This window comes from Ornithorhynchus anatinus, chromosome 3 (assembly GCF_004115215.2).
Source record: "Ornithorhynchus anatinus isolate Pmale09 chromosome 3, mOrnAna1.pri.v4, whole genome shotgun sequence".
NCBI lineage: Eukaryota > Metazoa > Chordata > Mammalia > Monotremata > Ornithorhynchidae > Ornithorhynchus > Ornithorhynchus anatinus.
This window is the reverse complement of record NC_041730.1, coordinates 43,119,751-43,143,796: the sequence shown is the minus strand read 5'-3', so window position 1 is coordinate 43,143,796 and position 24,046 is coordinate 43,119,751. Positions and strand designations below refer to the sequence as shown.

The 24,046-nt window shown below is 47.0% G+C and overlaps 1 protein-coding gene across 1 annotated transcript; it reads left to right on the top strand.

Annotated features, from left to right (window-relative positions):
* Positions 1 to 3,353: 3,353 nt before the first annotated feature.
* Positions 3,354 to 23,403, top strand: RCN1 (reticulocalbin 1). The gene is made up of 6 exons (XM_029060995.2): positions 3,354 to 4,215; positions 13,525 to 13,718; positions 13,893 to 14,071; positions 16,242 to 16,302; positions 20,608 to 20,807; positions 22,245 to 23,403. Exons 1-6 carry the CDS (start codon positions 3,950 to 3,952, stop codon positions 22,350 to 22,352), a joined length of 1,008 nt encoding a protein of 335 aa, XP_028916828.1. The 5' UTR covers positions 3,354 to 3,949; the 3' UTR covers positions 22,353 to 23,403.
* Positions 23,404 to 24,046: the final 643 nt, after the last annotated feature.

Here is a 24,046-nt window from a genome sequence, read left to right as displayed (position 1 = left end):
CCAGACACTGTACTAAGCACTGGCGTAAATACAAGCTAATGGGGTTGCACAAAGTACATGTCCCACTTGGGGCTCACGGTTTTGATCCCCATTTTACAGATGAGGTATCTGAGGTACAGAGAAGTTAAGTGACTTGTCCAAGATCATACAGCAGACAACTGGCGGTGCTGGGATTAGAATCCAGGTTCTTCTAACTCCCTGCCCCCTCCTCTATCCTCAATAAATATTATCGATTGACTGACCGACTGGCCAAGCTGCTTCTCAAGTGGTAGAAATTCTGAGTTGCCTCAGACCCAGCCATGGACTCAACTTCCCGGACTCAAGCCAAGTGTGGTAACGTATCCCAACTCCTCTACATCACTACCTGGACTATATACTCATTGTCGGCAGGGAATGTATGTGCCAACTCTGTTGTACTGTACTCTCCCAAGTGCTTAATACAGTGCTCAGTGCACAGGAAGCATTCAATAAGTACCACTGATGTACTAATCGATTGATTGGAACAGGAGGAATTATTTGTGGATTCAATGGAGTTGTGAAGTCCACCTCATCCCACCCAGCTCACCAACTTCAGGATACCTTCCTTGATTAAGTTCTCATCTCCGCTGTTTGCAGCCCCCTTTCTTGTCTGTTTAGCACTTCTTTGCCAACTAAATAAACACTTAAATACAAACTGAGGTAGGGCTTTTGTGTGCATTTCACATACCCTTTTACTTAAGCACTAACTCTTCTACTTATCTTCTTTTCCTTTTCCCTCCTAGCTGTAATCTATTTTACTGGCTAGACTGTAAACTCCTTGATGGAATAGATCATTTTTACTAATTCCACTGTTCTCTCCGAAGTGCTTAGTACAGTATTTGGCACGCGGTAGGTGCTCACTGAAGAGTATTAATTAATTCACGATTGATCCAACTCTGTATAGGCTTTGGAAAACCTCTAGGCCTGGGTGGTATTGACAGAAAAACTGGCTCCACTACTGCAAATTAACCCTTCCCAAAGTCATAAAAACTGAGAGGTTATAAAATTGTGTGAAAAGGCTTTCCAGGGCAGAGAGACTATTTCAACCGTGTCTACCAAGCACTTAGTACAGTGCTTCGCTCAAAGTAAGTTCTCAATAAACACCATTAATTGACCGATGGATGCACTGGAGAATTATCATCAAGTCTACCATTCTCTTACTGTGTTGGGGCACCGAGTAAGTGTTCAGTAAATATCAATGACTGACCAAGAATGATATGTGATGTCCTTGAGCTGGTAAAGCTCCTGGAAGGTTTTTCGAGGTGCTCAGGGAGAGACTGGGACCTCAACAGCCTTGCCAGAGGTAGAGGGGTAGGGTCTTTGCTCTGAGCATTTTTCCACTGTTTGAAGCAGGGCCAAATGGAGAATCAGCGGGGAGAGTGGAGGCATGTTTGTCTTACTGCTGAGGTTCCTAAACGGAGGTGGTAGACCTGTTCCCTGCCTACATGAGCCTTGTGGTCTAGAAAGGGAGACACATTAAAATAAATTATGAATATGCACATGAGTGCTGTGGGGCTGAGAGTGGGGTGACTGCCAAGTGCTTAAAGGGCACAATTCCAAGTGAGTAGGCAATGCTGAAGGGAGTAGGTGACGCAGAAGGGAGAGGGAGTAGGGGAAATGAGGGCTTAGTTGGGGAAGGCTTCTTGGAAATGTGATTTTAATAAGGCTTAGTAAGTGGGGAGAATCGTAAGTGAAGGGAAGGGGAGTTCCAGGCCAGAGGGAGGATGTAGGAAAGGAGCCAGCGGCGAGATAGATGAGTCAAAGGTACAGAATGGTGGCGGGAGAAGTGAAACGTTCAGGCTGGGTTGTAGTAGAAAATCAGCAAGGTAAGGTAGGAGAGGGTGAGCAGATTGAATGTTTTAAAGTTGATGGTAAGGAGTTTCTGTTCAATGCAGAAGTGAATGGGCAATCACAGGAGTTTCTTGAGCAGTGGGGACGTGTGGACTCAATGATTTTGTAGAAAAATGATCCGGGTAGCAGAGTGAAGTATGGAACGGAGTGGGGTGAGACGGGAGGCAGGGAGGTCAGTAGTCAGGTGGATCAGCGTAGAACAGTGTGGACGGCGAGAAAAGGGCAGATTTTAGCGATGCTGTAAAGGTTGAACGGACAGGATTTGGTGACAGATTGAATGTGTGGGTCGAAAGAGATGAGTCAAGTCTAATGGCGAAGTTACGGGCTTGTGAGACGGGGACGATGGTGGCGTTGCTTTCTAAAGCGCAGGACATTTAAACTAGTGCAACCTCACAGCACAGTAAGTCATGCAAATGTTGTTTTTTGTTGTTTTTTTTTGGTTGGGGGGGCTGTCTGCTTCCCTAAGGAGATAAACCCGTTTGCTTCAGCTCCCTTCTTCAGTGTCTTTGCTGTTTGTTTGCTCTGGCCTCCGAAGTGTTGTTTTAGTTCTCCAGTCTGGATCTGTCAACTATTCCACTCTCCCCCTGGAGGGTCCAAGATGAGAAGTAGCTTGGCCTAGTGGAGAGGGCCTGGGAGCCAGAAGGTCATGGGTTCTAATCCCACCTCTGCCACTCGTCAGCTGCGAGACCTTGGGGCAAGTCCCTTCACTTCTCTGAGCCTCAGTTCCCTCATCTGTTAAATGGGGACTGTGAGGCCCAAGTGGACTGTGTCCAACCCGATTAGCTTGCATTTACCCCAGAGCTTAGAACTGTGTTTGACGCAGAGAAAGCCGTTAACATACGCCATACGAAGAAGCAGCGTGGCTCAGTGGAAAGAGCCCGGGCTTGGGAGTCAGAGGTCATGGGTTCGAATCCCGGCTCCACCGCTTGCCAAGTGTGTGATTGTGGGCAAGTCCCTGAACTTCTCTGTGCCTCAGTTACCTCATCTGTAAAATGGGGATTAACTGTGAGCCCCACGTGGGACAACCCAATGACCCTGTATCTCCCCCAGCGCTTAGAACAGTGCTCTGCACATAGTAAGCGCTTAACAAATACCAACATTACTATTATTATCGGGTTGGAAGGGCGTGCTCCGTGGTTTTGGTTTTGCAGAGGGGGAGGAGGGAGGGGGGCAGTTTGTTGTTTTTATGGTGAGCCCGGGCCGCTGGTCGGAGGGGTTGGGTGGTGGGAGGGGGGGGGGGGTCCCCCAATTCCCCGGGCTGAAGGGCTTCGTCCTGGACGATCGCATTCCCGGGGAGCCGCCCCGGGGATGGTGCGGGAAGTCCAGCGAGGGGACGCCCCTCTCCAGCCGCCCCTGCAACGTGGCGCTCCGCTCCGTCCTCGCCCGTGGGCCGGCCGGGGGATCCGGGGCGGAGGCTCCGGTCCCCGCCCTCCCGTTGCTCTCCGGATCCGCGCTGTAGCGTCGCAGGCCGGGCCTTTCGGAGGTGGGGAGGAGGGGCTGGAGGGCGGGGTCGCCCCCCGCTGTCTCCATAGCGCTCCCCTCCTACAGCGCCGCCCCCGCGCCTACGAAGCCCCGGGTTGGCTGCGGCTCCCGTTCCGGCTCCGAATCGTATTCCAGCTCCGGCTCCGGGTCCAGCTCCCCCTCCAGCCCCGGATCCCGTTCCAGCTCCGGCTGCAGCTCAGCTCCGACTCCAGTTCCAGCTCCGGATCCCATTCCAGCTCGGGCTCCAGTTCCAGCTCAGCTCCGGTTCCCGTTCCAGCTCCCGCCCCAGTTCCGGATCCCATCCCGGCTCCGGCTCCCGTTCCCGCTCCAGCTCCCGCTCCCATTCCAGCTCCGACTCCAGCTCCCGTTCCAGCTCCTTTGCAGCTGCAGCTCCCGCTCCGGGTCCAGCTCCGGCTCCGGCTCCCGTTCCAGCTCCTTTGCCGCTCCAGCTCAGCTGCGACCCCGGCTCCCGTTGCGGCTCCTTTGCAGCTCCAGCTCCCGTTCCAGCTCGGCTCCGGCTGCAGCTCAGCTCCCGTTGCGGCTCCTCCGCTGCCTCGGGCTCCCGTTCCCGCTGGGCCGCGGCTCCGGCGGGGCCCCCATGGGCGTCCTCGTCGGGCCGGTCCCGGGGCTCGGGCCGCTGCTGCTGCTGCTGCTGCTGCCGCCCCTGCCCGGCCCGGGGCCCCGGGGGCTGCGGGCCAAGCCCACCGTCCGCAAGGAGAGGGTGGTGCGGCCCGACTCGGAGCTGGGCCGGAGGCCCCCCGAGGACGCCCCGGGCCTCCGCTACGACCACGAGGCCTTCCTGGGCAAGGAGGAGGCCAAGACCTTCGACCAGCTCAGCCCGGACGAGAGCAAGGACCGGCTGGGGTAGGGAAATGCGGCCGGGGGGCTGCGGGGCCCGCACGCTCCTGCCGTCGGCCCGGGGCCCAGCCCTGTGCTGAGCGCTTGGAAAGGACAGTTGGGCGGCAGATGGAGACCACTCGTTCGTTCAGTCGTAGTTAGGGAGCGCTTACCGGGTGCAGAGCGCTGTACTAAGCGCTTAGTACAGTTGGGCGACAGATGGAGACCCTTCATTCATTCAGTCGTACTTAGGGAGCGCTTACTGTGTGCGGAGCGCTGTGCTAAGCGCTGGGAAAGGACAGTTGGGCGACAGATGGAGACCCTTCATTCAGTCGTAGTTATGGAGCGCTTACCGTGTGCGGAGCGCTGTACTAAGCGCTTAGTACAGTTGGGCGACAGATGGAGACCCTTCATTCATTCAGGCGTAGTTAGGGAGCGCTTACTGTGTGCGGAGCGCTGTGCTAAGCGCTGGGAAAGGACAGTTGGGCGACAGATGGAGACCATTCATTCAGTCGTACTTAGGGAGCGCTTACTGTGTGCAGAACGCTGTGCTAAGCGCTTAGTACAGTTGGGCGACAGACGGAGACCCTTCATTCATTCAGTCGTAGTTAGGGAGCGCTTACTGTGTGCAGAACGCTGTGCTAAGCGCTTGGAAAGGACAGTTGGGCGACAGATGGAGACCCTTCATTCACTCAGTCGTAGTTAGGGAGCGCTTACTGTGTGCGGAGCTCTGTGCTAAGCGCTTGGAAAGGACAGTAGGGCAGCAGATGGAGACCACTCGTTCGTTCAGTCGTATTTAGGGAGCGCTTACTGTGTGCAGAGCGCTGTGCTAAGCGCTGGGAAAGGACAGTTGGGCGACAGATGGAGACCCTTCATTCAGTCGTAGTTATGGAGCGCTTACCGTGTGCAGAGCGCTGTACTAAGCGCTTAGTACAGTTGGGCGACAGATGGAGACCCTTCATTCATTCAGGCGTATTTATGGAGCCTTACGGGGTGCAGAACGCTGTAGTAAGCGCTTAGTACAGTTGGGCGACAAATGGGGACCATTCAGTCGTATTTATGGAGCCTTACGGGGTGCAGAACGCTGTTCTAAGCGCTTAAAAAGTACAGTTGGGCGACAAATGGGGACCATTCATTCATTCAGTCGTATTTATGGAGCCTTATGGGGTGCGGAACGCTGTACTAAGCGCTCAGAAAGTGCAGTTAGGGAAGCAGCGTGGCTCAGTGGAAAGAGCCTGGGCTTGGGAGTCATAGCTCAGGGGTTCGAATCCCGGCTCCGCCGCTTGTCGTCTGTGTGACTTTGGGCAAGTCACTTAACTTCTCTGGGCCTCAGTTACCTCATCTGTAAAATGGGGATGAAGACTGTGAGCCTCACGTGGGACAACCTGATGACCCTGTATCTCCCCCAGCGCATAGAACAGTGCTCTGCACATAGTAAGCGCTTAACAAATACCAACATTATTATTTCAGTTGGGCAACAAATGGAGATCATTCAGTCGTATTTATGGAGCCTTACGGGGTGCAGAACGCTGTGCTAAGCGCTTGGAAAGGACAGTTGGGCGACAGATAGGGACCATTCATTCAGTCAGTCCTATTTATGGAGCCTTACGGGGTGCAGAGCGCTATAGTAAGCGCTTAGAAAGTACAGGTAGGCGACAGATGGGGACCATTCATTGTATTTATGGAGCGCGTACCGTGTGCAGAGCGCTCTGCTAAGCGCTTGGAAAGGACAGTTGGGCGACAGATGGGGACCATTCATTCAGTCGTATTTATGGAGCCCTACGGGTAGCAGAACACTGTAGTAAGCGCTTAGAAAGTACAGTTGGGCGACAGATAGGGACCATTCATTCATTCAGTCGTATTTATGGAGCCTTACAGGGTGCAGAGCGCTGTAGTAAGCGCTTAGAAAGTACAGGTGGGCGACAGATGAAGACCGTTCAGTCGTATTCGTGGAGCGCTTATTGTGTGCAGAGCGCTGTAGTAAGCGCTTAGAAAGCACAGGGGGGCGACAGATGGAGACCATTCATTCAGTCGTACTTATGGAGCGCATACGGGGTGCAGAACGCTGTGCTGAGCGCTTGGAATGCACAGTTCGGTCCCAGATAGAGATGGTCCCCGCCCAACAACGGGCTCGCGTTCTAGAAGGCCGCTGCTGCTGCGCGGGGGAGGGGGAAGGGGCCTGGGGGGTGTCGCGACACCCCCCCAAATCGCGACAGCACGATAACGGAGACAACCTGCCAGCCCCTGCCCCATCCATCGGTCCTGTCCCCGGAGGGGAGACCCCGACAGCGGCTGCAGAATTCGCCCCCCATCCCCAGGGGATCGAATAATGATAATTTTGGTGTTTGAAGCGCCTACTACGTGCCCAGCACTGTTCTGAGCGCTGGGTTTAGGTATAGGGTGAGCAGGCCCCCTCCATGGGGCTCACCGCCCGGGCTTGGGAGTCAGAGGTCATGGGTTCGAATCCCGACTCTGCCCCTTGGCGGCTCTGCGACTGTGGGCAAGTCACTTCTCTGTGCCTCAGTTTCCTCAGGTGTAAAATGGGGATGAAGACTTGTGAGCCTCACGTGGGACCACCTCATTCCCCTCTATCTACGCCAGCGCTTAGAACAGTGCTCTGCACGTAGTAAGCGCTTAACAAATACCAACATTATTGAGAAGCAGCGTGGCTGGCGGAAAGAGCCCGGGCTTGGGAGGCAGAGGTCATGAGTTCGAATCCCGGCTCTGCCACCTGTCAGCTGTGTGACTTTGGGCAAGTCACTTAACTTCTCTGTGCCTCAGTTACCTCATCTGTAAAATGGGGATTAACTGTGAGCCTCACATGGGACAACCCGATTACCCTGTATCTACCCCAGCGCTTAGAACAGTGCTCTGCACATAGTAAGTGCTTAACAAATACCAACGTTATTATTTTACAGATGAGAAGTTAGTGAGAGGCAGCATGGCCCATGGGAGGGTAGACCACAGGAGTCAGAAGGTCGTGGGCTCTAATGCCGACTCTGCCTCTTGTCCTCTCTGGGCAAGGCACTTCTCTGGGCCTCAGTTTCCTCATCTGTAAACTGAGGGTTGAGGCTGGGAGCCCCACGTGGGACAGGGACTGTGTCCAACATGATTTGCTTGTATCCACCCTAGCGCTTAGTACAGTGCCTGGCACACAGCAAGTGCTTAGAGAAGCAGCGAGGCTCAGTGGAAAGAGCGTGGGCTTGAGAGTCGGAGGTCGTAGATTCTAATTCCGGCCCTGCCACTTGTCAGCTGTGCGACTTTGGGCAAGTCACTTAACTTCTCTGTGCCTCAGTTACCTCATCTGTAAAATGGGGATTAAGACTGTGAGCCTCATGTGGGACAACCTGATTACCCTGGATCTACCCCAGCACTTAGAACAGTGCTCGGCACATAGTAAACACTTAACAAATATCAATATTATTATTATTAACAAATACCGTTATTATTACCAAGTGGCTTGCCCAAAATCACTCAACAAAAGGGCGGAGATGGGATTAGAACCCACATCCTCTGACTCCCAAGCCCAGGATCTTGCCACTGAGCCACGAGAGAACTCAAGATGGTGAGGGATCGTGGATCGGGTGGCTTCGGGTTTCCAAAGTCGGTTGGCCTGACCCTGGGCCAGTGTCTTGGAACTGGGGCTGGAGGGCGGGAGAGCACCGATCAACTGGTATCATAAATAACTATTAGAGAGGAGATGAGTTTGAGGCTCTTTTTTTATGGTTTTCATCGAACACTACCTGTTAAGCACTGTTCTAAACTCTGGGGTAGGTACAGATTTATCAGTTGGGGCACAGCCCCAGTCCCACATGGAGCTCACTCTCTAAATTGGAGGGAAGAGGATTTAACCTCCATTTGACAGATGAGGGAATTGAGGTACAGAGAAGTTGACAATGATTATAATAATGGTATTTGTGAAGCACTTACTGTGGGCCAAGCACTGTTCTAAGACACAGGGTAGTCAGGTAGTCCCATGTGGGGCTCACAGTCTTCATCTCCATTTGCAGATGAGATAACTGAGGCACAGAGAAGTTAAGTGGCTTGCCTAAGGTCACACAACAGACGAGTGGCGAAGCCGGGATTAGAACCCACATCCTCTGACTCCCAAGCCCGTCCTCTTTCCACTAAGCCATGCAGAGACTTCCCCAAGGTCACCCAGTACACAGTTGGCACAGCTGGGATCAGAACCCACGTCCTCTGACTCCAAGGCGGTCTTTTCACTAGGCCACACTGCTTCCGGAGTTGTTGGCTGGGGAATTGAACTCCATTCCTGGAGTTTGATTACTTCAGCCAACCCTGTCACCGGACAGGGGACGTTCATTACCTTTCACAAGTCCTCAGTTTCCGCCCGTGTGAAAGGGCCCCTCTCCTTGTCCCAGAGGGATATCAGGAGTCAGATACTTGCCAAGCAGGAGAAAGGCACTTGAGTAGTGCCTCGTATGCCAGAATGGAAATTTGGTGGCTGGGAGGAGCAGTAACTGGACGTGCTCAAACCCTGATCATTCACTAGTGGCCTTTTTGTGTGTTTGTTGTAATGGAATTCGCTAAGTACTTATTATATGGCAAACGCTGGGATAGATACATATTAATTAGGTTGGACACGGTCCCTATCCTCCATGGGACTCACAGTCTAAGTAGGAGTGAGAGCAGGAGAACTGTGGCACAGAGAAGTGAAGTGACTTGTCCAAGGTCACACAGCAAACAGTTGATAGAGCCGGGGTTAGGACCCAGGTTTTCTGACTCCCAGGTTCATGCTCTTTCCACCTGAGACCCGAGACCTGGGTCTCGGTGACACGAGCCCAAGAGGTCTAGTCTCAATTTTAGTTCTAATGAATCACTTGGAAAGGGCTTGTTGAGCCTTCCGGTTGAACAAAGAAATAGTGCAGGGTAATGATGTGCAGCTGATCTGGTTTTGGAACTTCTCTGATCTTGTTTCATTTAACAAACTAGGCAGGGCCCCAGAATGCATAAAGGAAACAAAACCCGGGCATCGCAGAATACTTTAAACCAATGCTTTAGCCAACCGATGGAGCGTGGCTGGTTCACATTTCACATGAATCTCAGAAAGTTTTAGTACCCTTTCGGAGGGCAGATTAGGGAATGATACCCAGGAGTCTTGACCATTAAACCGTCTAGGATTCAGGGGGATGATAGGCCTGATGGTGGGGGAAATTAAATGGATATTTTTCCAAATAGTGGTACATAAAAGTACCTACCCAGTGCTACTAAGCGGTGATGTAAAATGCCAAACTTTCACTTTCTCACTGGGTGGTAATCATCTGTTACACTTGTAAAAACAGGTCTGTGGACTTCAAATTGATAACTAAACAATCACCCTTTATGTTGCTCACCTATAGAGCATTAAAACAGGCCATTGATAACTTAAGCAGCATTTGGAATTGGACTCGGACTGTCAGTCTTTGGGGGAGAGGCAAAATCAGGGTAAAGCAAACCGATCTAGACCTAAATCTCAGTACAGAAAGATCAAGTGAGAATGTGGGCTCTTCTCCATGGAAGTTTTTTAAAACCAGGTAGATGTCAGTGGTTGATTTAGCTGCAGTTTTCCTTAAAAGCAGGGAGATGAATTAGATAACTTCAAGTCCCTTCAGTCAATTGATTAATCATATTTATTCTGCATGCAGAATATTTTACTAAGTACTTGAGAGAGTACAACAGAGTTGGTAGACATGTTCCCTGCCCGCACTGAGCTATAGTCTAGAGGGGGAGACAGACCTACCTAAGTAATAATAATAATTTTGGTATTTGTGAAATGCTTACTATATGCCAGGCACCACTGAACTAAGTGCTGGGGTAGATAGAATATAACTGGATTGGTTACAGGCCCTGTCTCACAGTCTTAATCCCCATTTTACAGATGAGATAACTGAGGCACAGAGAAGTTAAGTGACTTGCCCAAGGTAACACAGCAGACAAATGGAGGAGCCGGGATTAGAACCCAGGTTCTTTGGACACCCAGGCCCATGCCGTATCCACTAGGCCACACTGCTTGGAACCTCCTAAGGATCTGATTGATCGACTGATGTTGCAAAGGTAGAGCTAACAGAATTTAGTGACCGATGGGATATGTGGATTAAATGTGAAAGTTATGGGCTCGTGGTACAGGGAGGATAGTGGTGTTGTTTACAGTGATGGGAAAGACATGGAGAGGACTGGGTGTGGGTAGGAAAATGATTCTCTTTGGAATGATCAAGTTTGGGTTGTCAGTGGGACATCCGGATAGAGATGTCGTAAAGGCAGGAGGAATTGCGAGACTGTAGAGAGAGAGAGAGTTCGGGGCAGGAGAGGTAGATTTGGAAATCCTCTGCATTGAGGAGTGTGGTCTAGTGGACGCGAGCACAGGCTTGGGAGACAGAAGGACCTGTGTTCTAATCCCAGCTCTGCCATTTGTCTGTTGTGTGACTTTGGGCAAATCACTTAGTTTATCTGTGCCTGAGTTCCCTCATCTGTACCATGGGGATGAAGATTATGAGGGCTATATGGGACACGGACTGTGTCCAACCCAATTATCTTGTATTCATTCATATTTATTGAGCACTTACTGTGTGCAGAGCACTGTAAAAAGTGCTTGGAAAGTACAATACAGCAATGAAGCGAGACAATCCCTGCCCAAAATGGGCATCAACAGACATCAAAACAAGTAAACAGGCATCAATTTAAATAAAATTTATTTAAAATTTAAATAAATAGAATTATAGACATATACGCATATACATAAGTGCTGTGGGGCGAGGGGGAAGAGCAAAGGGAGTGAGTCGAGATGACGCGGAAGGAAGGGGGAGCTGAGGAAATGGGGGCTTAGTCTGGGAAGGCCTCTTGGAGGAGGTGTGCCTTCAGTAGGGCTTTGAAGAGGGGAAGAGTGATTGGTGGATTTGAGGAGGGGAGGGCGTTCCAGGTAGGACTAGGGCTATAGGTCGGTGTTGAGACAGGTGAGATTGAGGCACAGAGGGCTGGGATGTAGAAGGAGAGGACGGAGGTGAGGTAAGAAGGGGCAAGGTGATGGAGAGATGTAACTACCCCAACACTTGGAACAGTGCCTGGCACATAGTGAGCGCTCAACAAATACTATCACTATTATTATTATGGTTGAAGCTGTGACAGTCAATGAGCCTTAGTATTTATTCTTTGCCTCTTTTAGCCAGCGCCACGTTGGCCCTCAACCAAATGGGAAACAATTCCATTTCCTGAAGATGCTTTGGGGTGCACTTGGGATTGGAAGTCACAGTGGGGTGTGTAAAGCTGTCCCAGGGAAGGTAAAGCAGGGAGCCAGGACAGACTTGTGTCATCTTAGAGTGACCAGAGAGGCAAGGTTCCCGCCCTCCTTCTTCGTCACTTAAGCATTTAAGTCTGCACCCCTAAGCGCTTTGAAACTCATTCCACCTCCACCCCCAACAGCACCTCGGTACTCAGTTGTTTTCCCTACCTGTAATTTATTTTGATGGCTGTCTTCCCTCAGATTATAAGCCTTTTGAGGATAGGCATCATATCTAGCAGCTTTCTTTTTCTCTCTCAAGTCCATACTCTGTACATAGTAAGCACTCAGTGAATACTGTTGTGTAATTATGCCCTTACCTGGTTTGGTCTGACAGTGTAAATCTTGCATTTTCACCTTTCTTTGGATAATGGTAATAGATTGTAAGTTTCTGGAGCGCAGGGATCATGTCTGATTATTCTGTTGTACTCTCCCAAGAACTCAGTACAGTGCTCTGTACACAATAAGTGCTTAATAAATCCTACTGATTAATACCTTGAATTTATATAGCACCTTCCTTCAGTGGAGTGCAGAGGGTTTGACTCATAGAGTATCCCCAGGTTCCAATGCCAGTGAGGGGCCAAGAAATGTACCGTGCTTGATCACAGTGAAATTATAAATGGGGCATGGATGGAGGCTGTGGCTCCTGCCTTGCTGCTTCTCCAGCCCCTCTCTCCCTTACTGAGGTAGTTTGGGGGTTGCAATTAGCTGTGCTCTCCATTTCAGAGGCAGAATCTCAGCCTTGTTCCCACCTTTTCCCAATTCCTCCTTCCAAAGAAGCTCAATTTTGGAGGCTCCCAACTCTAATCTCCCTGTTGATTTCTACCAACCTCTTGCTGTGGACCAGGGATTAGGGGAGAGATGCTACAGTACCCAGTTATCGGGGGTTGGGGGGGAGCGGGCGGCACCAGGCCCCAGGGTTGGGGAGGTGCGAACCGCACAGTCCTATTTTACCCAATTCCCAGCGATATGATCTAAACCCCTCCTGAGAGGACAAGACATCAACTTCCTTCTGATGCCCTTTCTTGTCACAGTCATGGACAGAAAGGTGATGGGTCATTAATCAATCAAACGATGGTATTGAGTGAGCACTTACTGTTTGCAGGGTGCTGTGTTAAGCACTTGGGAGAGTATAGTACCACAGAATTGGTAGACACACTCTCTATCCACAGTGAGTTAGAGAGGAATGAGTAGTAAATAGTATTTATTACGGTGCACCTGAAAAAGGTTAACAGAAGCATACAGAGTGTTCCCTGCCCATAAGGAGCTTACCCTTTTATGTAGTCAGCGTAAACACTTGACTGTACAGCTGATTATTCATATGTAAATAATTGCAAAGGGAGGGCAACAGTAAATACATAAGTGTTGACATGGCTGCCAGGCTGATATGACTTCAGAGATGGGAATTAACCCAGGAAGGCTTGTTGGAGGAGGTGAGATTTTTAGGAGGGCTTTGAACATAAGGAGAGCTGGGTCTGTTTGATTTGCAGGGGGAGGGGGCTCCAGATCTGGGGAAGGGTATGGTTGAAGGGATAAAAGTGCGAAAGGCAAGAGCAAAGTACAGTTAGGAGATTAGTTTGGGAGGAATGAAAAAAATCTGGTAAGGAGTGCCAGAAGGGAACTGATATGTAAAATGGGGAGAGATGGTGAAGAACCTTGAAGCCAGTTGTGGAGTCCTTGTATGATGCAGAGGACGTTGGGGGAAGTCAACAGAACTCTTTGAGGCGTAGAGAGATGTATGGAAAGGCACTTTGGTCACCCAGAAAGTGGGGAGTCTTTGGCAGAGGAAAGAGGCTAGGGATTTTCAGTATTTTCCCAGGTTCCTCTGCTTTGTTGGGGATGGGCCCCTGGCTGGACTTTCACCATGAAGGTTTTTTGCAGTTTTAAAGGTTGACCATCAGGCATAACAAAAATGCCCATGTCCTCTGAGAAATTGCATTGGTTGCGATTGTGAGGTTTTTTCCAGGTTTGGCAGCGGATGCGAGAGTACTCTAACCAAGTACCACCGTTAGGTTTGGTTATTTATGGATTGACCTCACCACAGCTCTGTGTTTCTCTTACAGAAAGATTGTCGACAGAATAGACAATGATGGAGATGGCTATGTAACTACGGAGGAGCTGAAGAGCTGGATCAAAAGAGTGCAGAAGCGGTATATCTATGAGAATGTGGCTAAAGTCTGGAAAGATTATGATCAGAACAAAGACGATAAGGTTTCTTGGGAAGAATACAAACAGGCGACGTATGGTTACTATCTAGGTAAGAAACCCTCCAGGTCTAGGGCTTTCAGAGACCCTAATTTTGTAATTGAATTTGGCTAAAATATCACCACCTGACCCTTTGGGCTTATAGGTATCAGGCGGCTGAGGGAGAGAGGAGGACGTTGGGACTTGAAGCCACACAGATTTGAACTTTTCTTTATGGATTCTCCAGGAAACCCGGAAGAGTTTCAAGATGGATCTGATCAACACACGTTTAAGAAGATGCTGCCCCGTGACGAAAGGAGGTTCAACACGGCAGATCTGGATGGGGACAGCACAGCCACCCGGGAGGAGTTCACTGCCTTTCTGCATCCTGAGGAGTTTGAACACATGAAAGACATCGTGGTCTTAGTAAGAAAAATGGGATCCAGGGCTAAACCGGGAGAGGTTGGGGATAGGGGAAGGAGAAATGGATTTTTTCTCCCCTTTTCTCAAGAAACCAACTCAGGGTAACATTAACATTGACTGTTTTGGGTATAGCCATGATTATTGTATCAGCCTCCTTGCTGACCACCCTGCCTCCTGTCTCTCCCCAGTCCAGTCCATACTTCACTCTGCTGCCTGGATTATTTTTCCACAAAAAAGTTCAGGTCAATGTTTCTCCACTCCTCATGAACCTCCAGTAGTGGCCCATCCACCTCCGCATCAGACAGAAACTCCTTACCCTTATCTTCAGAGCACTCAATCACCTTGCCCCGTCCTATCTCCCCTTGCCATTCTCCTATTACAACCCAGCCCACACACTTCACTCCTCTAATGTTAATTTACTCACTGTATCTCAATCTCATCTATCTCACCACCTGCCTCCTGCCCACGTCCTGCCTCTAGCCTGGACTGTCCTCCCTCTTCATATCCGACAGCCAGTTATTCTCCCCCACCTTCAAAAACCTTATTGAGGTCAGTCTCCTCCAAGAGGCTTCCCGACTAAACCTTCTTTTCCTTTTCTTCCACTCCCTTCTATGTCACCCTGACTTGCTCCCTTTATCCATCCCTCCTCCCAGTCCCATAGCACTTATGTACAGATCTGTAATTTATTTATATTAATGTCTATCTCCCCCTCTAGACTGTAAACTCATTGTGGGCAGGAAATGTTTCTATGGTACTCTCCCAAGTGCTCAGTATAGTCCTCTGCATACAGTAAGCACTCAATAAATATGGTTGATCGGCTGACTGACTGATAAGCCAAAAAACCGTTGGTGAGACATTGAGGTGTGCCTGCCCCTTGGAGCCTGGCAAGAAAGTCAAAGACCTACAAAGCTCTGGAGGGTTTTATCTTGTGAAGGTTGGCAGTAGGCTAAGGGAGGAGTGGACTCCAGACTTGTACCTAAGATATCTCTGGCCGTCTTCAGAAAGGAGTGTTTTTCCCCCACACTCTTTCCAGGCTCTGAGTATTTAAATCCCCACAGATTATTCCTTCGGTGATGCGCAATTTGTGCTTTACTTATTTGGAGGCCGTGTGACCATTTTAATGTCTCTTCATCAGTGGTTGGGCAGAGGAACGAAAGCATCCCTGCTAAGATGCTACTTGTCTTATCAATCAGTGGTATTTATAGAGCATTTTCTGTGTGCAGAGCATTGTATTAAGAGCTTGGGAGAGTACAATATAATGGAGTCTGAAAACTTGATCCCCGTTCTCAAGGAGTTTACTATCTAGTGGGGGAGACAGACATTGAAATAAATTACAGAAAGGGGAAACAGTGGAGTGTACTCCTGGCTCTGCCACTTGTCTGCTCTTTGACTTTGGACAGGTCATTTAACCTCTCTTTGCCTCAGTTACCTGTAAAATGGAGATTAAGTGAGCCCCATGTGGGACATGAACTGTGTCCAACCTAATTATCAAGTACCTGTCTCAGTGTTTAGTACAGTGCCTGATCCCATAGTAAGCACTTAAATACCATAAAAAAGTAATAGAATAGATACATAAGTGCTGTGGGGTAGCTTGAGTATCACAGTTTTAATGGGTAGAGCCCTAAGTGTTCAGGTGATGCAGAAGGGAGGGCAAATAGGTTGGTTAAAATTGTTGAGGGAAGATGTCGAATTGGCTAAGGAAGACTCGGATTATTTATGGATGGCAGATATTGACATGGATCAGTCTGTACTTTGTACCTGCTAATCTGAGACTGAGGCAAAAAGTAGGCTGAACACCTTATTCTAGTATTGTAGCCTCAACCTGTGACCCCAGATTAGAGGGTAAAATGAAAATGGTCTTGGACTTTTGAGCTACACGTGCCCTTGCTTGTCCTAATAATTAACTTCTGGAAGCACCTCAAACTAAGTCTTCCTGGTGCAGGACGGAAGTTTGTGCCAGTGAACACCTGAGTTATGGCTTGTACCAAACTTATTTTTACATATTTTCCTTGCATTGAAGTTGATGGCCTTGCTAGTGGAGGCTGGAGGTGGTAAAATAAATAATTGCCCTAGCTTTTCAGCTTTGAAGGCTTAGTAAGAAAAACTCTGTGTTTGATAAACCTCCATTGCATTTGGAGCACATGGAGCATTAATATTTCATGTTTTCCCCCAGGAGACAATGGAAGATATAGACAAGAACGGTGATGGATTCGTGGATCAAGATGAGTACATCGGTAAGAGTTTTTGTTCTTTGGGAATGAGCACGGCTGTGGACTGGCTCTGCTGACTCGCCTTCTTTCGGCTGAATGGGAAAAGCCGCGGCCCCTCTACGTCTGCTGCTTGTGCAGAGAGGCTTTGCTGCTGGCTCCTGACACACCGTTGGTCAACCAAGCCAGCATAGGTGATGCCATGTCAGGGAGGCTAGGCAAAATGAAGGAAAACATTCTGGCCGAGAGAGAAGAAATCATCTCAAAAGCCTGGTACAGTTTAGCTGTGAATAATAATAACAGTGATGAAGATGAATATGGTACTCGTTAAGCGTTTATTAGCCAAGTACTGTTCTCGGTGCTGGGGTAGGTAAAAGTGAGGTTGGAAACAGTCCCTGTCCCACAGTGGGCTTACACTCTTAATCCTCATTTTACAGATGAGGTAACTGAGGCCCAGAGAAGTTAAGCGACTTGCCCAAGGTCACACCGCAGACGTGTGGCAGAACCAGGATTAGAACCCAGCTCCTTCGGATTTCCTTGCTCCCGCTCTATCCACTAAGCCATGCTGCGTCTCAACCCAGTAAGGGTTGCATTATCCAAGTGAAACTTGTCTCCTGTTGCCTGAATAGAATTTATGACAAAAAGAAAAGATTTCAGTAGGTTTTCTGCCTCACTAAAGTCTCCTCTTTCTCTCACCTTTCCTGAATCCCTCACCCATTTGCAAATTACTAGTACTGTATTGAGTTCTCAGTATTACTATTTTTTCTGGTATTTGTTAAGCACTTACTATGTGTCAAACACCGTTCTAAACTCTGGGGTAGGTACATGTTAATTGTCGGGCACATTCCCCATCCTGCATGAGGCTTCCAGTCTGTGTAGGTGGGAGAATAGGGATTTAGTACATGTTTCACAGTTGAAAAAACTGAGGTCCAGAGAGGTTAAGTGACTTGCACAAGGTCACACGGCAAGCAGTTGGCAGAGCCGGGTTTGGAATCCAGATCTTTGAACTCCCAGGCCTGGGCTCTTTCCACTGGGCCCCATTGCTTCTCTGTTCCCATACATGAGAAATAACAGAAATATTAAGCCTGGAGAATACTAGAAAGTTAAATGATGTACATTTGGTGAATTCATGGAGGAATGAAACGCGCTGTTAATATCTGAAAACAGTTACAGATGCTCAGTCCCTTACCACTCCCTGCTGGTCTTCAAATGAAATATAACTAGACTTACAAGTTTTCATTCAAGGACCACTTCATCAGGGGGTGTCCCTGCAGAGCCCCTCCAGGAGTGAGAGCATCATTCTCTCTATCCTGACATCATTTTTAGATTGGGAACATAAGGCAGTAAATCCTTACTAGATGCAATCTCAGCAGCACTTTCCAGAGCCTGCAAACTTAGGGAAGCGTTTAAGGGTTACAGGAGAATCCTTGGGAAAGTTACTGGGACTGGCGGGATCGGGGATGCAGACCACCCTGAGAAACACTGTTGCAGCCCCCGTCTCTTTGGTTGATTTACAGGGTCACTATTCTTTCACTTCAGTTGGTCCTCTTTCTTGTCTCCAACTACTTATCCCTAGAAGTATGACAAAAATCGTTAAAGGGATGGTAAATAAGTCCTGTGGAAAAGGCTCATTGCATTGGGGTTATAAGAAAGAAAAGGCTAAAGGGGAGAGGATGGTCTTCACAGTCCTTAGGTTTCTAAGCAGTTTTTAAAGGGAGGAACCTGATGCTGCAGGGCCTTGGAAGACCAATAAGGGGATTTTGGCCCTGGTGAAAGGGGGAGAGATCCACCGTTTAGTACAGTGCCTCACATAGAGTAAGTGCTTAACAAATACAATAATCATCATTATTATTATTGGATAAAGTAAAAACTTTGTGTGCAGGGAATATGTTTACCAAATCTCTTGTACTCTCCCAAGCACTTAATACAGTCCTCTGCACACACTAAGTACTCAATAAATACGATTGATTGACCAAGACAGCAAAATGACTTGTAGCACTAAGAACACAGGTAGCTTCAAATCAAGCAACGCGGCCTAGTGGAAAGAGCACAGTCCTGAGAGTTGGAGGACCTGGTTCTAATCCCAGTTTTTCAATTTACCTGCTGTGTGACCTTGGGTAAGTCAATTTCTCTGTGCCTCAGTTACCTCAACTCTAAGATGGGGATTCAACGTCTAGTCTCCCTTCTGCTTAGATTGTGAGCCCTGTGTGAGTGAGAGACTGTGTCTGACCTGCTTGATTTGTATCAATCAATCAGTGGTATTTATTAAGTACTTACTATGTGCAGAGCACTGTCCTAAGCGCCTGGCAGAGTACAGTTCAATAGAAATAGCAGACACATTCCCTGCCCGTAATGAGTGCTTGATCCATAGTAAACACTTAACAAATACCATAAAAAAGCACCCCATATACCTGCAGAGTCATTTTCTGCTTTGAAATACAAAGACCTAGAAAAAACAGGTGTGTCATTTTCCTCCTTTCTCACATTAATTTCCCAGTTGGGTCACTTTCCAGCTTTTCCATACTGAAAATTTCACAGAAAACAAGGTGACAGCTCCAGGGGCAACAAAGGGGTTTCAAAAGCCATACTTCCATACTGGAATGGCTGAAATTTGTCTTTATGTTTCCTCCTGTCCCTACTTAAACTGTGAGCTGCTGAGAGCAGGGACTATGTCAAATTCCCACATGTGTATTCTCTCCCAGCACATAGTACAGTGCTCTGAAAGCAGTAAGTGCTTAATAAGTACTGCTATTACTAATAATCGTGGCCCACAAGGATCTTACTGGCTAGAGGGAGCTTGCAGCCTAGAGGAAAGGACAGAGTTTGTCCATTAACTGAGATCAGAACTTTTCTAATCAGTTTCATTTCGGTTTTTTCACGTCTGGCTAAAATAACAAGCATGTTCAGGCTCTGCTGTAATTAAAATGCAGTTGGTGGTACTACCTGGATTTAGTAACGAATGTTGATACTCCCTTTCTGTGTGGATGTGTTGAATGTCTGTCCCTTGTCTTGTAAGAAAGTGATGACCAAGACTGTCAGTGGACAGTTGTGTGGCAGTCATATTGACTGGAATGCACAAGTGATTAAAACAAGCATTATGGTATTTTTTATTAAGTGGGTGGGGTCTCTTCAAGTACCTTCTGAACATTGTATATTGTCAGGATGAAGCTGGTGATCAATTTTTCCTAGATTTGGCCTAGGAGAAACATAATGACTCTTTGGTTGAACAAAAGCACTGTGAGTTACACACACCTACTCCTTAGAAATGTAAAACTGACCAACCTACTTAACCTAATGTAATGGGACTTTAGGCTGTGCAGACCAAATCGATATTTTGTGTGGCTAGGAGGGTTTCGTTTGGGGTTGGATCGACACCCTGGAGCCTTTCTGAGTAAATGCAGCCTCTGCACTTTCCCCCTTCTTTATCCCATTTCTCCACTCTCACTCTTTGGGTTATTAAGACTTGTAAGCAGTATGGTTTAGTGGTAAGAGCCTGAGTCTGGGAGTCAGAAGACCTGGGTTCTAATTCCTGCCCCACCACTTAACTGCTCTATGATCTTGGTCAAGTCACCTAACTTCTCTGTGCTTCAGTTCTTCTGCAAAATGGGGATTCAATACCTGTGGTCCCTCCTACTTAGAATGCAAACTCCATGAGGTATCTCTCCCAGTGCTTAGTACAGTACTTGGCACATAGTAAGTGCTTAACAAATGCCACAATTATTAGTATTGGAGAGATGAATAGTTTGTGCAGAACAAGAAATAGATGCCCTCATCTTCTCCCTCCAGACTGTAAGGTATTTATGGGCAGGGGATGTATCCACTAATTCTGTTGTACTCTACTCTCCCAAGCACTTAGTACAGTGCCATGTGCATAGTAAGCATTCAGTAAATCCTATTGATTTATTGATTTTCTTACTCTTTTCTCTCTCTCTCTCTGCTGTGTCACTCTTGCACTTGGATTTATTCCCTCTATTCACTCTTCCCTCAGTCACACAGCACTCATGTACGCATCTGAAATTTATTTATATTAATGTCTGTCTCTCCCTCTAGACTGTAGCTCCTTGTGGACAGGGAACATGTTAACCAACACTATTATAGTGTACTCTCCCAAGCACTTAGTACAGTTGTCATGCACAGAGTTGGTGCTCAATAAATACGACTGATGATCGTCTCTTCTCCCTCTCCCAGAAGTTGCTTACCCACTCCTTCAATCAAGTGTAACTTGCAAGCACCTTGGTTTAAGCCCAGCAGACTGCCTTGTCTTTTCTTTTGGCAGGCTCACTTACCGTTAACGAGACAAAAGACTTTGACAGGTCCTCTTTTCCCTTCCAGCTGATATGTTTGCTCATGAGGAGAATGGCCCAGAGCCAGATTGGGTTGTAACTGAACGGGAGCAGTTTTCGGACTTTCGTGATCTGAACAAGGATGGAAAGATGGACAAAGAAGAGATTCGCCACTGGATCCTCCCCCAGGATTACGATCATGCCCAAGCGGAGGCCAGGCACTTAGTGTATGAGTCAGACCAGGACAAGGTATGTAGAGTGGCTGGAAGAGGTCATTAATGTAGACTAGTTGACATAAGATTAAATGGTTGGCTTCTTTCTAGATGAGCCTTCGAGTGGAGTCTTTATTGACTTTTGTCATTAATGTTATAGAAACAGAGATCAGAAAACTTAGTAGAGTTTGTTGTTACACAAAACTTTGTGTAACATTCTGAACTTCAGTTAACTGTAAAGCAAACAATGAGAACATTGAGATCCCTGGCTTTTAATCAGATAGGATCTCGCTGACACTCATGTTTGGTGACCTTTAAGGGTGGTCGGTGAAAGGGACTTAGGTAGTCTGCCCTGGGCTCATTTGGAAAGAGGTGGATTCATTGGTTCTGACCATTTTAATCAAACTTCAATCACATAGAGAAACCAAAGTTGAAAGGACATAGTGTTTCATCCAGCAGTTGAAATTGACTCCAGAGAAAATTGTGTTGATTCAAAAGGGATTTTTTTATGGTATTTATTAAACACTTACTATTTGACCAGTGTTGTACTAACCACTGGGGTAGAAACAAGCTAATCAGGTTGGACACAGTCCATGTCCCACAAGGAGCTCACAGTCTTAATCCCCATTTTACAGATGAGGTAACTGAGACACAGAGAAGTGAAGTGACCTGCCCAAAGTTACCTAGCAGACAAATGAAAGAGCCTGGATTGTGTTCTTTCCAGTAGGCCATGCTGCTTCCCTGATTTGGATTCACATGTATTTGTGGTGGGTGAGCAGTTTGCAGTGGGTTACTATTAGGAAAAGTAGGGATATAAGAAAGTCCAGCCCTAAACGTGACAGTGGTTGACAGAGGCAATTATTTTATGCTTCCTCCAAGCCCCCTGATGGAGACAGATACAGAAGTTATCCTCCGGTCCATCCTCTCTTACCAAGAGACAGGATTTTGCCAAGTGGGCAGGAAAGGCACGGAACATGCCCCTAAGTGTTTTGGAAGGTTGTAGCTATGATCAGGTGAATCTGGATGGAAGTTATAGCTTAAGACTGCAACTGCGGTCTTTTTTTTCTGAAGAAGTTCTTGCCCAAGGAAGCCATTTGGCCTAGTGGAAAGAGCATGCAGGAGCCTGAGAATTAGAAGACCTGGATTTTAATTCTGGTTCTGCCACTGGCCTCTTGTGTGATTTTGGGCAAGTCACTTAACTCTTCATTGCCTCAGTGTCCTCATCTTGTAAAATGGTTATTCAATACCTTTTCTCCCTCCTTTCTAGATTGTGAGCCCCATATGGGCCACAAGATTGTGTCTAACCTGATAATCTTTTATCTACCCCATCATATAGTTCAGTGCTTGGAACTGAGTAAGTACCCAACAGATACCACAGATATTATTAGGAATATTCATGCCTAGTTGATTATACAAAAGAGTATTTGTAGTCATTGGAGTTCCTTACTAATACCTTTCTTTTTTCCCTGTCCAGGATCAAAAACTAACTAAAGGCGAGATCTTGGAGAACTGGAACATGTTTGTTGGAAGTCAGGCGACCAATTATGGGGAAGACCTTACCAAAAATCACGATGAGCTATGATACTCACATGTGCAGGGTGACTGTCAGTTTTCCTGCTGACTAATGTGGTTGCTAAAGTCTTCTTGGCTGAGTAATTTGCACCAGGATGTTTCCAATGAACAGTTTTATTACCTCATATTGGGAAGAAATAGACTGCTGTGTGACATTCCTCAGAAAAGTAATCATAGCTCAGATTTCTGTTAAAATACACTTTTGTGCTCAGTAGTTTGGATTTTCAAGTTCAACAACTTTTTTGTAAGTTTTCCATTTTTGTTTTTATTTTTTTTAATGAAAGGGAAATAATACTAGAAAAAGCCCTATCTTTTGCCAGCATCATTTGCCAGTAGATGAGTGGGAGCAGGGAAGGTTAAAATTAGCTCCCAGTGTTTAAAGATTGAAACAGACCCATGGGTTTGTTTTGTCAGTCTTAAATAGTATGCAAGGAAAGTCCTGGTTTTATATATGCATAAAGCTAATCTAGTGGGTTTTTGTATCTTTAAAAATATAGGTTCATTTCAAAGAAAGTGTGATATTTCATGAACCTTTGTAACTCTATATCATGAACTGTTACTGTAAATTTTATATACAATCACTGTGCATATTCCTGTACTGACCTTTTAATGTGCACAATAAACTGTCTTTGTTTTTTTACAATGTAAAGTGATTCAAATGTGAACAAGAAAGACATTTCTGGTGAGGAAAGAAAGCGTGACCATTCCAACCCTAAACTGAAGAATGATGCGCTGAGAGTGGTTCCTCAGAAAACTTGCTTTAACTCCCCGAGATAATTTTTCTGAAGCTTAAAAGGGGAGGGGACCATTAAGACAGTGAAAGGAGATAAAGAGAAGCTATCATCCCATACATGCGAGAATGTTTTACATCTCCTCACCAACTCACAATAAAGAATCCTTTTACCAGCATCAGCAGCCTAATTTATGGAACAAGGATAAGGTAATGGCCCAGTCTGAGTTACCATGCCAATGCGTTAACAGCTGGAAATTCTTTAACAAGTTGATATGCTATATCCTTCTAACTAGTAGGTGGAAAGAATAAAAAACTTTTGGGAATTTCACTTGTGGTTTGAATTATTTGTCTTCACTGTATAGTATTGTATTCCCATTGCAATATATCATTCTGAATGTGATCACTATAAGTAGGGATTTTAAAGGCAACTGGAATCAAGTAGCCAACTAGAAGGCTTACAGTTTCCTAGAGTTGAATATAAGCACGTAATTTAAAAACTTTTCTCCAGAAGCCTAAGTAAAAGTTCCTTCAGTTCTCTTGGGTAAAAGGAATGTTTGGAATTTGATATCATACTTAATAGAGTCCTATAAATTGTAACCTTAAAAGTTTCCTTCTCATAATTCTGATGGATGCTCTTGGAATCCCTTAGTTGACTTCTGCCTGCCCTTCCAAAACATGATTATGGTTAGAAAATATGACTGCCATTCTTCCTTCACCTGAGATCCTAAAAGGTGTAAATAGGATTTTGGTGGGGAATAGGAATTCTTTTTTTGTACAGAAATATTAACCCCTATTATGTCTAAGTAATTTGGGAACAGGGAATGGGTAATGGAATGGTAATGGGAATGGTTACACTTTCCCGAGCGTTTAGTATAGTGCACTGTCCCCAGTGGGTGCTCAATAAATGCTACCATTAAATAATGACAGAATGCCAGCAGTCATAACCTAATTTAAAAAGCTTGTATTCATTT